Source organism: Gobio gobio (assembly GCF_949357685.1).
Source record: "Gobio gobio genome assembly, chromosome: 6".
NCBI lineage: Eukaryota > Metazoa > Chordata > Actinopteri > Cypriniformes > Gobionidae > Gobio > Gobio gobio.
The window spans coordinates 13568029-13582044 of record NC_137102.1 but is presented as its reverse complement, the minus strand read 5'-3'; the positions used below and the strand labels follow the sequence as shown (position 1 = coordinate 13582044).

Below are 14016 nucleotides of genomic sequence, written 5' to 3'. Positions count from 1 at the left end.
GTGGGGTGGCGTAGGTGTTCTATGCATCGGTTTTTGATTGGATTTTGAGATGTGGGTGTTGCACTCAAAAGTGGAGGCAGATGAATGAATGCGTCTGCAGAGACTGGGTTTAAGTGCCTAAATGATTGGAGGAGTCCTGCATACGTCAACAGAGAGAGGTCTTTCATTTTCACTGGAAAGTCCAGTTATGACATTTTGAATAATAATAAAAAAAACATTTGCATGGATGAGTTGTTCGCAGTAAGATCTATAACATGCATTCAGAAAATAGTTTGGATGAATTTTCATTTCATCCCGAGTTAGTCTAGAGTGTGATGTGGCAATTATGCCGCGTTCCAGGCAACCCGTAACCCGTGTTTTTCCAACCTTCTACCCGAGAAAGTGGACTGGAACGGCAGCCAAACCCGTGACTTCCCACCCGTGAACTCGTACTAGATCGATGTACTCCCAGTTACGAGTTTTGACGTCACATAGCCCGCGAAGCAACAATGGCAGCCCCCTACGGATGCAGTGTTTATGAAACAAATATACAAATAACGTAAAATAAAAGGTATAACAGCTTGTCTTGCCGTCTGCTGTGTTTTTCTCCTCCGTTTCCCTCAGATCTAGCAAGGAGTAAGAACCTTTGGGGATAAAAATGATTGTAAATGAGCATCCACCCCGTACGGTCCGCCATGCTTTGTTTACATCTAGCTACCACACAATTCCTTGCGCTCAGGCAGTTGGGTGTGACTTTGCCTGGAGCACTACAAAGTCGTGAGTCGTGGTTTGAAGTTGTAATTTACGGGCTCAAAAACATGGCTGCGTTTGTCCAATCAGTAATCGAGTTCTACAGCTGTGTAATGAATTTAAATATTAAAGGATTAGTTCACTTCAAAATAAAAATGTCCTGATATTTTACTTACCTCCATCTCATCCAAGATGTTCATGTCTTTCTTCATTCGAAAATAAATAAATTTTTGAGGAAAACATTCCAGGATTTTGAAATAATGGACTTCAATGGGAACCAACGGGTTGAAGGTCCAAATCAATGCAGTTTCAAAGGGCTTCGAATGGCTTCAAATGGCTCTGCACGGTCCCAGCCGAGGACGTCTTATCTAACTCCTTTTCAAAAGAAATAATGTATATACTTTTTAACCTAAATTGCTCAGCTTGCGCTGATCTGCGGAGCGTCACGGATTATGTAACCACGTCGGAAAGGTCAAGCTAGATGTAGGTAGAAGTACCGCCCCCGTGTTTACAAAGCACACGTACGAAGTCTAATACAAATGTCCTTTAGCAAAAAAGGTAAAACAACGATGTCCGATGTCTTCACACGTTCGCTTGGGGCGGTACTTCCGCCTACGTCTAGAGTGACCTTTTGGACGTGATTACGTAATCCGTGGCGCGCAAGATGAGCACTTTAGGTTAAAAAGTATATACATTTTTTTTTTTTTTTTTTTAAATGACAGATCGTTTCGCTAGATAAGACCCTATTCCTCAGCTGGGATTGTGCAGAGCCTCTGAAGCCCTTCGAAACTGCATTGATTTGGACCTTCAACCCATTGGTTGTCAAAGTCCATTATGTGGAGAAAATTCCTGGAATGTTTTCCTCAAAAAAACGTAATTTCTTTTCGACTGAAGAAAGACACGAACATCTAGGATGAGATGGGGGTGAGTAAAATATCAGGAAATTTTCATTTTGAAGTGAACTAATCCTTTAAAAAGGTACTCTATGTAACTTTTGGCCCTCTAGCAGTTAAAAAACAAAACTGCAAGCATTTTGCAGAAGAAAATTGTTTTGGTTGTGCTTCAGCTCTGCATGATTATGCAGGTGAATATGACTCTTCACAATAGATTATGCTTTAAAATGAACAGAGTTACATATAGAAATGTATTTGTTCAATAAAATACCTTACTTACCTACGTAATAAAAACGCCATCTCTGCATCCCTTTTAACACATTTTAAATCCCTCAGTTCTCTAGCCATCTCTGAGAAGCCAAGTCAATGGTGATTCTTGTTTTATTACAAGCTCTGACGTGTTCTCTTTTTGCCAGCAGACTCTCCTCTGTCCAGCATTTTTAGGGGTGATTCTCTGTAGGTTCTCTGTTCCATGTCAACCTTTCTCGCTCGTTGTGACAAATAACTGTGACAGAGGCCAGCTGGTAAGAGCTGTGCGAGTAAACCTCACTCCCCTGATCTTAAGAGGCACTCTAGCGAGAGGCGGGTTTGAGGCCCGCACAAAGTGGGGCGAGTAGAACCTGGGTGAGGGGTTACATAACCTATGCCACTCCCACACCATACAAACGTCAAAGTAGCTCGAGCAACTTTTCTCTATTTACAAATATAACGAGACTGTCACGAGTGGTTGCAGTGATCGCATGACGAATTAAACAGAAAACTTTTATCAACACTTAATTACACTTAAACTAATAGCACTAAGAAGATCACAGAGAAATACAGTAGAACAGGGAAGGCAGAGCCCAACAGAGCTGAAGGGGTGGAGGGACGAAGCACAGCTGAAGTCCCGGAAGTCTGTGGCGCAGACAGAGTGACACCTGACCAAGGCTGTGGCTGTAGGCAGAGCCAGGGATCCTCTTGACTAAGCAGAGCTGAAGACCTGATGCAAATCCACACAACCGAGTGGAGTTAGAGGAGGAGCCAATAGGCTGAAGGGACCCAGTGGATGCGGGGCTGGCGGACTGGCTGATTTTGGAGGAGGAGGTGGGAGAGGCTGGGTGGAATCTCTGGAGACTAGAGCTTGGCAGGGCCAGTGGAGATTCAGGAGACTTGGGAGATGGACAGGACCAGCAGAGGCAGGAGATTCAGGTAAACATCCTCTTCCAATCCATCATAAAATACAGAGGCCAGCTGCAGCTCACCCTCAGTGGTGGGATAGTCTGGCATTCGCATTGCGTCAGGTTCTGGCTCTCCATCTGCAGTGGGCTCTGGCGTCATGTTTGTGCAGTGGGGCGATGGCTGGCTGGGCTCTGGGTCTAGAGTGGGGCTAGTGATGTCCTCCGCTGGGTAGATGGTGAACGCCAATTCATTGTTCACCAGCACCCACTTCACAAACGCGACACCAGTCTCATCGAGTTGTCCGGATAGTTTTGTAGGCACGTCAGGTCTAAAAAGTCCCATCTGTGGTCCTCCAGTGAGCGGTCCTTCTGCTCAAAGCAGTGGGATGATCGGCAGTTCAATTGGTGAAGTGGGAGAAAAAAGAAAAACACAGCAAAAAAAAACCTCTTCTAGGTTTCGTTCTTCTGTCACGAGTGGCTGCAGTGATCGCACAACGAAGGAGAATTAAACAGAAAACTTTTATTTACACTTAAACTTATAGCACTCAGGAGATTGCAGAGAAATACAGGAGAACACAGCCACTACACATAAACAAGACAGAACAAAGACCAAAAAAAATTACATAGTGCACCTTAAAATAATCTTTGCTGGGGATAAATACTCATAGCTCATTGGATCGAGAAATCATCAAATTCTACTCTTTTTTTATAGTGTATTATGCTCAGATGTACAGTTTGTAAGCTAATAACCTATTGCCTCCTCTCCACTTTAACTCTGCATACTGATACTACAGAGTTTATGGTCCATGCTTAGAATTGATTTGCTTATGTTGTGCAATGTCTGTGGTACGCACTAAAATAAAGTTGGGCAGAAACACAACTTAGCATAAATCACATTCTCCACTTGTGGTCACTCTCTCAATACTGGTGTTTTATGGTAATTCTCAGAATAGTTAATAATAACCACAATATCTTTCATACAAAACATTGAACCCTTCAGCATATGGATGTGCTGTGCTTGAAAGCTCATTCTCTAGTGTATTGTTGACATGTTTTAACCTGCTTTCTAAGCGTCTGTGGTTCTATTGTATGTCTGTCTTACCACCAGCTAAGAAAGGGGGGTTAATGGGTGATATGTGCCCTGTGGTTTCATTACCAAACAGATGGGAAATCATTGAGGTGATACAGTCAGTGTTATGTGTGTGCGAGAAGGAGAGAAAGAAAGAGTGAAAGAGAGGCACAGAGATGTTACCATCTGCTTCTGAATCCATGATGCCCGAGTCTCCTGTGATGGATGTTTCACAGTGTCATTGCCATGGAGAGGCTCTTTGGTATCCAGGGAGTGTTTCTCTAGTGATTGGCTGAGTGGCTGGAGCAGCAGTCTTTATGTTTTTCTGCTCTGCCTTTTGTCTGACCCCTGTACTGCCTTTCTTTTCTTAATCAGTGCAGACTTAATTAGAGAAAATAATGGAGAAGATCCATTAATCCATTTGCAGAAAGAATCCGGCTAAATAAATATAAGAGAGAACGGGGCTAGTTGTCACAAAAGATCTCAGTAACTGTGTGGGTGTGTTTTCTGTGGCATTATTTTCTATACAAGACAATTTCTCTACATAAATGTCAGGTTGGGGTGGGTTGTCACATATTTTAAATGTGATAAATTTATAGCTACAATTTGTAAATGACATTATGTTTGATATGTTGTATTTCGCCCTTTCTGCTGTTTCATTATTTGTTTTGGAATTGTTTTACTGTTTAAATTCTGCTGGAAAAAAGCAGTCTATGGCAGGTGCAGGCTAACAAACATGCTCCACTATTGGGCAATGTTTATTCAGTCTGTCCTACATTTTATTCAAAACAGAATTTGTAGTCAAGACTAGGTTTATGTCTAGAAACTGACTTACAAAAGTAAACCTACCCTTCGAAATAATAACTGCAATAAAAAGTGTGACAACTAACCACATCTATGAAGATATATTGACTTCTTCAATATTAAAGTGTTCACTGGGAGAAAACAAAACCAGACTTTGGCTAAATAATCTTTATAGTCTAAGACATTTTGATATTGCACTATATATCTTAGGAACCTTATGAGTTATGGGTGTTTCACACAAACCAAATGAAGGACATCCATCCATGTACTTTGCATGTACCTCGTGTAGTGGGCAGCAGAATGATGTGGCGTTGGCGTCTGCAGTTTTTGGTCATTGACAAGTTTGTTTTGCCTGTTCCACCGAGTGCATGACTGTTCTTCGCTCGTCAGTGTGTCTGTGTGCACGCGCAGAGCGTAATGAGTGCTGTTTTTGTCCTCATATTACTGTTTACGTCAGGCAGTGTGGGGGGAGTTTTCCACTGACGAACACAAACTCAACAACAGCTGATCTCACTGTACTGTAGTTACGTGCATCGAGGACTAAGAAAGGGAACGTTTTCAAGCATCGCATGGTCGGCTCTTCTACTCATGATACACAGATACACAATTACTGGGTAAGGGTTTGTTTTTGTTCTAGGTGCCCGTGTTGTTGTAAGATACTCTCGCTGCGCGTGAAACAACATGTTTCATTAAATGCGAACTCAATAGTTCAATTTGTCTGCTAAGCGATTCAATCACAAACTGCTACCGTCAACCGTATATTTGAACGTTATCGCGTTTTGATGTGGTCTCTTACGTTCCTGAATAAATGACCACGAGAAAGTCCGCTACGGAAGTTCACCAGCTGCAGAATTAAAGTGCTCGTGTGTGAAAAAAAAAGTTGCATAGCTTTAACAACGCCAGCTATTTAAACAGCCGCTCTGCCTTAGACTTTCATTTAACTTTGTGCATAAAATGACTAAAGTGGAGCTGTTTCGTACATTTAAACAAAATGTTTAAATATCTATGATGCCTGAAAAACATAGTGCAATTGTATTTAATAATGATAGGCTTGACAGAAAATATGCACCTGCATGTCACGGAATCATATCATGTATAATGGGTAGTTAAAATGGGTTTGACTATTTTTTATGCATTTTTCAAATAGAGTGAATACAAGTAAAGTAGGACACTTTAGCCTAATAATCTGTCTATATTTGTTCCTCCATTAGCCAGTAAAAACAACATTAAGTTTTCCTTAAACTAGTATAGATGGACACAGATAGGCAAAACAGCACCAGTGACAAATGATCAGAAACGGTGCCACTTTACTTGTATTCACCCTGCTTTACAAATGCATTGTGCTTTTAAGTGTTCTCAGTTTGCTGCACGGTAGAGGTGAGAAAAAGTCTTGTTGTTTTGGTTTGCAGTAACCTATTTTTCCACCTGACAGCTGTCTACTTTCCCCTTTCACAGTCTACAAACTCCACCTCCTCCTTCTGTTTACATGTAGGGAGACATTCTAACATTCACATGTTCATTTGCATAGTTGTAGTCAGGCCAAATAACACTGCCAGTCCAAGAAATGAAAGATTCTGTTTGGCTTTCAGTGAAAAGTTGCGGCTTTTGTTTGTTATTGTATCTTAGGCCAATATGTTCTTGTAATCAGCTTTCTCCCTGTCTCACCCCTACCCTACATACTATTCACAAAAGTGCATAAATGAATGGACTTGGTGTCTGCACACTTTTAAGAGATCTACCACTTTGTCACAGCTAGAGGAATCTGTAAATCATGTGTCACCACACCAGTTGATGCTGTTTTTCTTTAGAGACATAGTTTGCTATGCAACAATTAAACATGAAAGTCTTGCACACAAACTGTATGCAACAAAAATCTACTATTATGTGCAACACAAAGTGTCATTTATCTCATACAGCTATAACCTTTTACATAGTTGACGTAGTGGCATCTGGGATTACAGTGCAGGTGTTTACATAACACTGTCCAAAGAAAGCCCGACCTGTGTGAAAGAGGTGTGAGAGAAAGTTAAGGTTGTCCAGGATACAGGCGGTGTGCACAGGGGCACATACTGTTCTTGGCATAGGAGCCATTTGTGTGGGCTGGGCTTGACTGGATGCACTTGGAACAAGAACCAGGTGATCTGTGATGCAGATTGCTCCGTCCTGTGGTGTGAGGTAGTGTTGTTCTGTTATTCGAGGTACACAGAGTTCTCTGTGTGTATGCGTAAGACTGCTTTTTTTTCCATCGCACACCCACTCAAGCAGAAAAACTTCAGTAGAACGTGTGATTTGTGTTACGTTTCCTCTTTTGTTTCTTTTAGCTCACAGCGTGTATTTGTAAGTGCATTCATCAGCTTTGAAATGGAGCTCGGCAATTGCTATCATATGTTTGGGGGATTCTGCAATAAATACAAGTATCGGTTTACAAATTTGGTCATGCAGTTAAGCTGAGCTGAATGTCTTAACATTTTGTTCTTGAAGTACTCAAAACATCTGAGGAATGTTAATGACTCCAGAGCGAGATAGAAGAAATCATTGACTCCCTCCAGACTTCTCATTGCTTGCATAATGCACACTTATGTGCTTGCATCCGCATTGCATATTATGATTAAAAACAATGATATTTGCCTGGGTAAAGCTGTGCTTGTGGTGTTGTAGTGGTTCAAGTCAAGTTTTGTCATATTGGGAAACCTGCTAAACAGGCTTCCGTTTAGAGTGAAGATGAGAATCTTTGGAACCGGCCTGAACAAGAGTGGAGGTGTCCAGTTGCTCCTGGATAGGATTTATATGCTAATGGTTATCGAACATCCACAAATTCTATTTTCAGACTTGATATACTCCAAAAAAGTGACATATCTCATTTTATTACCTATTAATTTATTGAATAAGACTTTTGAAAAGCAATTCATAAATAAAATGAGTTGCATACACTTCTTTTATGATGACTTCTGAATAAAAAATAATTTTGATATTTTTGGGGAGCAAAAACTGAGATGTACTGTATCTGTCCTGATATTATTATATTGTATTATAAGGAAGAAAATCCTTCATTAAAAGAACGAAATTAAGATTTTTTTTGTAATCTTTTAGGATTGTTTCTTAGAAAAAAAATATTATACAAAAAAAGTACTTCACTGCTTATTACAGTTTCAAAACCTTCTATCTGCCAAATCATGGCATGTGGTGCAATCATAAATTATACTTATTAATTAATTTTTTATATATTTGTAAAAATTATACTCTTTGCCCTGAAAAAATATATTTAAAAACTGCATTCAAGGTGTAACAAATGTCACACCTTGTTGTTATTATGTGTATGTTGTTATTTTTTAGAATCATTCAATTTAATATTATCTTAAAACTGGAATAATTTGTGCATACACAGTACATTTATAAGAACTTGGCACATAAACTAGATTTTGAAAAGATTTCTCCTTGTAGTTATCATGAACATCTTCGATTGACCCATTTGCTAATGTTTACTTTATAAATCGAATTGAATTAATGCTTTAATTTCTCCTATACAATTTGACAGATCGCCATGGCTACATCACAGCTTGGAGGTTTAAAGAGAAAATATGGTTTCCCAGATGAGGATGCCATTTACTCTTCCTCATCCCCCTCATCACACTCTGAATGGGACTCTGATGAAGACAGCCCTCAAAGTGATAGTGTGGACTTTGGGCCTGTTGGCTCTTTTTCTTCAAGCCATCACGTGCCAAGTGAGTCATGTGTAGTAACTGTGCATTTTTCAAATCATACAATCAAACCAACAGTTATCGTCCCCAGTGTGTTTAAACACATAAGGAGGTGTCTTGTTATCTGACCTCAGCATTATTGTGCAGCTCACTAGATAAGAAGAGAAACAGACAGTTGTAACATTGTTTATCAAAAGATGTTGTGCACAGTCATCCTGTCATTTTAAACCCACAAACCTCAAAGTAAGCACACCAATTATTAAGCCATATAATCAGTTACACTATCCTGACTGGGAAAGAGCATATCTCTAAGTGTTTTTCCTTTGCAGGTAGTACTATGTGATTGTGTTGTCTGTCTGTGTGCCCGGACATGCCTGGATCACTGTGTTTTTCATTGGTGATTCACAGTGTAAACTGCAAGTGCTGCAAATAAAGCTGATTTACTAAGAGCTACCACAGTGCAAACATATCTGACGTATGACCTCATCCCATTATCCTTGTTCACAGAGTGAAACTGGCATTGCAAATAAAGAAAATCAGTATTTTAATGCCACTAGAATTTCCTAAACATTGCAGTCTTGAAAAAAGTTATTTGTTCCTTTTAGAACTGCATATGTAAAATGATCAGATCTGTTATAATTTCTGTATTGTCTCATTAGTGTTGAGTTCAGTTTACTTGTTGACAGATCTGGCTCAGATGCCCTCTAGTGGCAGCTGCAACACTCACAGCAACCATAAGATAATGAACACATTTTGTTTCTTTACTTTCAGTTTCATCCATCCTGAAGAAGCCAAAAGATACTCAATCCAAAGGCAGTGTTCGGTTTGGCCTGGTTACAGTGTTCCTCTTCCAGCGCTGTCAAGGGTTCAGCAGTGTGCCCAGCCATGGTGGCTGCACACTAGGCATGGTTAGACGGCACGCCGCCCGTCAGCAGTTCACCCTGGAGGAGCACACGGAGGAGCAGCAGCGCTTGCGAATGGAGAGAATCCGCGAGCGACACCAGGAGGAGAGGTTGGAGGCCTTGAGACAGAAGGTGAGTCGGTTTCTTTCCAATATCCAAAAGCAATATATGATGTTTTATGGTTGCACGTTATTTTACAGTATGTGTACTTACCTAAGAAAGTACTGGGTAATATAAGGTAACTACATGGGTTAAGGTTAGGTTTAGGGGTATGTTCAGGGTTAGTACCTAGTTATCACCCAGTTATTAATTACTATAATAAGTACATAGTATGTACATGCGGGACAGGACTGTAAAATAAAGTGCTACCTGTTTAATTAACAAAGTTTGGGAGGAAAATGTTCAGATAATTTACCAATCAGCATGAGCATAATATATAGCTGATTTACCTCTGTCCCAGCATCCCTCCACCATCCTAACTCCTCACTCTCAATTGTTCCTATCCCAGTCAGGGAAATGGGGGGAGTACTCTGGGTTCGGGCCAAAGGGCTTGGAACCAAATATGCATACTCTTTAGTCTATTCGAATATGTGTGAACTTGTGATGTTCTTTTTTAGGCTGTCTTCATACAATATCTTCTTTTTTTATTTATAGATGATCAGCAGTGGGACTCTCACAGTGACAGAAGCAGCCAGCTTGGAAGTGAACGACGTCCCAGATGAAGATGACCATCTCAGTAGCGCAAAGCTCAAGGATATGGGATCCCTCCGTCCTTACTCTTCCAAACGCAGACGTGCGTTATTGAGGGCAGCTGGAGTTGTGCGAATCGACCGGGAGGAGAAGAGGCAGCTGCAGGAGCTGCGGCGGTGGAGGGAAGACTGTGGATGCCACTGCCAGGGCTTCTGTGAGCCGGAGACCTGCACCTGCTGCCAGGCTGGCATCAAGTGCCAAGTAATAATAAAATAATTAATTGTTTTATAATTTTTTTCATGAATGATGGCACCTTTTCACATTAATCGTTTTATTGGCATTTTGTTGCTCAAAGGATTTTTCATTGCTCAGGAGATTTAATGGAACTCTCAGCTATATTTAATTTAGGTATCAATGTCTCAGATGAAAAATAGACCTAAATGAGACATACAGTAAGACAATAGAGCTGTAAAATGAACGTGGATAGCATTGCTCAGACTCAGACAATTTGGTCTTCAAAAGTTTGAGGTCGGTAATATTTTTAAAATGTCTTTGAAAGAAGTCTCTTATGCTCACCAAGGCTGCATTTATTTGATCAAAAATACAATGAAACAGTAATATTGTGGAATATAATTATAATCTAAATGAACAGTTTTCTATTGAAATGTATTGTAAAGTGTAATTTATAATTTTCAGCATCATTACTCCAGTCTTCAGTGTCACAAATATACTGAAGATAATTTTAATATACTGATTTGGTACGCAAGAAACATTTATTATTATTATTGTCAGTGCTGTGCTGCTTCATATTTTTGTATGGAAATCTTTTTTCAGGATTCTTTGATCAATAGAAAGTTCAAAAGGACATCATTTATTTGACATAGAAATCTTTTTTAACATTGTACATGTATTTGCTATCACTTTTGATCAATTTAATACATCCTTGCTGAAGAAAAGTATTAATTTCTTTAAAAAATATATATATTTTTGAGAAATTCGAGTTCATATGAAATCTCTTACTTTGAGACACTTGTGAGATTACTGGGGTCTATTTCTCAGGGGAAAAATCAGAAAAACTCTCCATTTGATCTCCATCTAATCTCAATGAAATATTGAATCGATCTCATCCATGAAGTTCCTTTCCTATGGACAGCAACAGTTTTGAGTTGTGCTGCCATATTGTTTTTTGTTGTTGTAATTGGTCGTTTTTTGATAAATATAATCTGTTAACAGATGGATCGCTCCAACTTTCCTTGTGGATGTTCAAAGGAATGCTGTGGGAATCCTGCAGGCCGAATCGAGTTTAACTCCAGTCGTGTACGGAGCCACTATATCCACACACACATGAAGCTGGAGCTGGAAAAGAGGCTACACAATGACCACAGAGTGATCGGCACTGAGCAACAATCAATGGCGAGAAACAGAGCCGTTACATTTCCAGTAGAAAAAGACTCGAGCTCAGAGCTCTGTAGGCAGGGAGACAACAGCTGGAGCAGTGACATGACTGACAACTCTTGCTCTTCTTCTTTGAGTCTGGACTCTGGAACAGATGTAAGACCTTCCTCTGAGCGACCCGCACTGAACGTGGATGACACAGGACTCACTCACATTCTCAGTTTTTCGGACTCTGATGGAGAGGGATGTCCATATGTTAAAGAGTATGATTTGCCCACACAAGCTGCGGGTGGTACATCCACAAAGGAAAGTAGCACCAGTACATCTCAATTGGAGTATTTGGATGAAAATGCCAATCAGGCCACCATGGAATGCGTAAACGACACCTTCGACATCCCCAATACACCTTCTGCATCTCCGGATCACACCGGGAACTCGTACATGGACCTCAGTCTGTCCTCAGACTCCGACCTGGTCTTTTTTGACACACTTCATGAGTACGGTCCAAGCCACAATCATTTTAAAGTGTACAGTCATATGGACTACATCTCACACCACCCTTGTCCCAGCCCTGCTCAAATTGAGGACTCAGGAGTCGGTCTCCTGGAGTCTCTTGTAGGACTTTCTTAATAGGGATCAGAACAGAAGACAAACGAGCCTTGTTTATTTACAATTGTACAGTATGATTTAATCTCATTGACTATGAGATAAAGTGTAAATAATTTCTGCATTTAAGGATATTCCTTTGAAATATATTTTAGGATCTTAATATAGTCTGTAACCATTCATGACTATAGTGCCAATACAGTTAAAACCACTCAGTTCAAATTGTGTTGCCAAAAGTCTTGGAGATTTTGTACATTAATTTCAGGTCAGATTTATATTTATACTTCATAAACTAATGGCTTAATTACCTTTTATAAGGTCTCAAATGAATCCCATTGCAGTAAAGAAAGTTTTACTGTTCAATGTTTACCTATAAAAGTCTATTCATATTTATTTTTTTGCTTTAAGTGATCATATATGATTCAAAGTTTTGTTTTTGTATAGCAGGGTAAATGTGTTTCAAATGAGTTAGCTGTAATAATACTCAAAAATGCCATATTCATATTTCATGTAGGTCTTTTTATTTCAAGGACCATCATGCCTTAGTGTTTTTTATTTAAAAGAATTCATTGTAATATATAAATTCATGCCTACTCTGTATTTACTTAAATTAATGTTTTTGGACATTTCAAATTGTGCCCAGCTTTCTTTTCTGTGGAATAACTCGTCTTAATGAAATGTATTTGATAAAAACCAATGAGAAGTACTGATTTACATGAAAGAAAAGGAGACTGGAAAAACCGCTGGTAATATTTGACAATACAATACACCCGATTGGGGAAGATAATGAAATCTATTAAATCAGGGCATTATTAAGCAAATTCCAGTACTCTTAACCTATTGGTTGTTATGGTTTATTTTTTTCCAAAAACTGACATTTGAAGTGGGAAGGGGTGTAATTATTTTTCATACTAAAACTTAAGGCTTTCTACTTTTGTTTTTTCCTTAGAAAGCCCACAAGAGGGCCTCAGTAAACAACAAATGTAGCCCAAGATGTCTAAAAATAATTGAAAGCTTGAAAGACAAAACAAGCAGTAAAATACAGCAAGAACAAAGCTGAATTAATTGTCGATAAGAGATTGAAATTAAGGCAATTACGTTTAAGAACAACCCCCCCCCCCCAAAAAAAAAAATTAAATGGGCTACTCCTTTTGTTGTATTATATTTAATGATCTGCTATGGTACATTTTGTATTATAATTATGCAGTTTAGCCACACTCAACTTCTATTTGCTAAACTGCTTTAACAAATGTAGAAGGAAAATATGTCATGTCAGAGAGGTCATTGTTTATAGTGGTGGTGGTGGGGGGGGTGTACTATACAAAAATCAATTCTGAGAATCTGTAGATTGATACATTTCCAAATGAGATAACTTATATTGAGGATACGGTTTAGATTAGGGAATCCAGACGTCCCCGTTTCCCGGGGTCAGTCCCGGTTTTTGTTGTTCTGTCCCCGACTGGAGCTGTCCCCGGAAATGTCCCCATTTTACAGCTCGTTCAAAACAACCCGCAGCATATGTTGCAAAAATAATACAGCAGCCTGCTGGTTATAGGAGCAATCATGTAGTGATTATTTTCACCAGCAGATGGCGCTGTGAGATAAGCTGGCTCTACTTGGTCGCGCGCGCCGCTTGTATTTCATGAAGAAGGTAACCGAGAGCAGAGCGCCATTATCGTCAAATTTCAAAACATCGTTATCACTTTAAAGGTAGTACTAACTATTCATGTTAAATTTAAGTTATACATTTTGTATGTGCCTTATAACAGAGCCTCAACGGGGAGCGGGATTGTTTTGTCCCCAAAAGTTCCGCCGTTGCAAAGCAGTGATTATAAAATAACCTAAACATTACACTTGTAACAAATACATGTGCAGAATACACATACTTTTTGCTTAAAATAAGCCTAAAATGCAAAATAACAAGACCAATTAAGGATAAAAGTTATTTTCAACCACGAACGTAACAAAACATTTAAAGTAAAAATAAGGCATTTATATAGCCTAGTAGTAGACTATAAACTTGTGAAAATTAAAATATTATACTTTTATATTAATAGTATTAATATTGTTTTG

At 39.3% G+C, this 14016-nt stretch overlaps 1 protein-coding gene across 1 annotated transcript; it reads left to right on the top strand.

Annotated features, from left to right (window-relative positions):
- Positions 1 to 4985: 4985 nt before the first annotated feature.
- Positions 4986 to 12777, top strand: csrnp1a (cysteine-serine-rich nuclear protein 1a). Its single transcript, XM_079819868.1, has 5 exons — positions 4986 to 5266; positions 8188 to 8374; positions 9122 to 9384; positions 9907 to 10203; positions 11176 to 12777. The coding sequence occupies exons 1-5, from the start codon at positions 5222 to 5224 to the stop codon at positions 11965 to 11967; spliced, it is 1584 nt and encodes a 527-aa protein (XP_079675994.1). The 5' UTR covers positions 4986 to 5221; the 3' UTR covers positions 11968 to 12777.
- The last annotated feature ends 1239 nt before the right edge of the window (positions 12778 to 14016 follow it).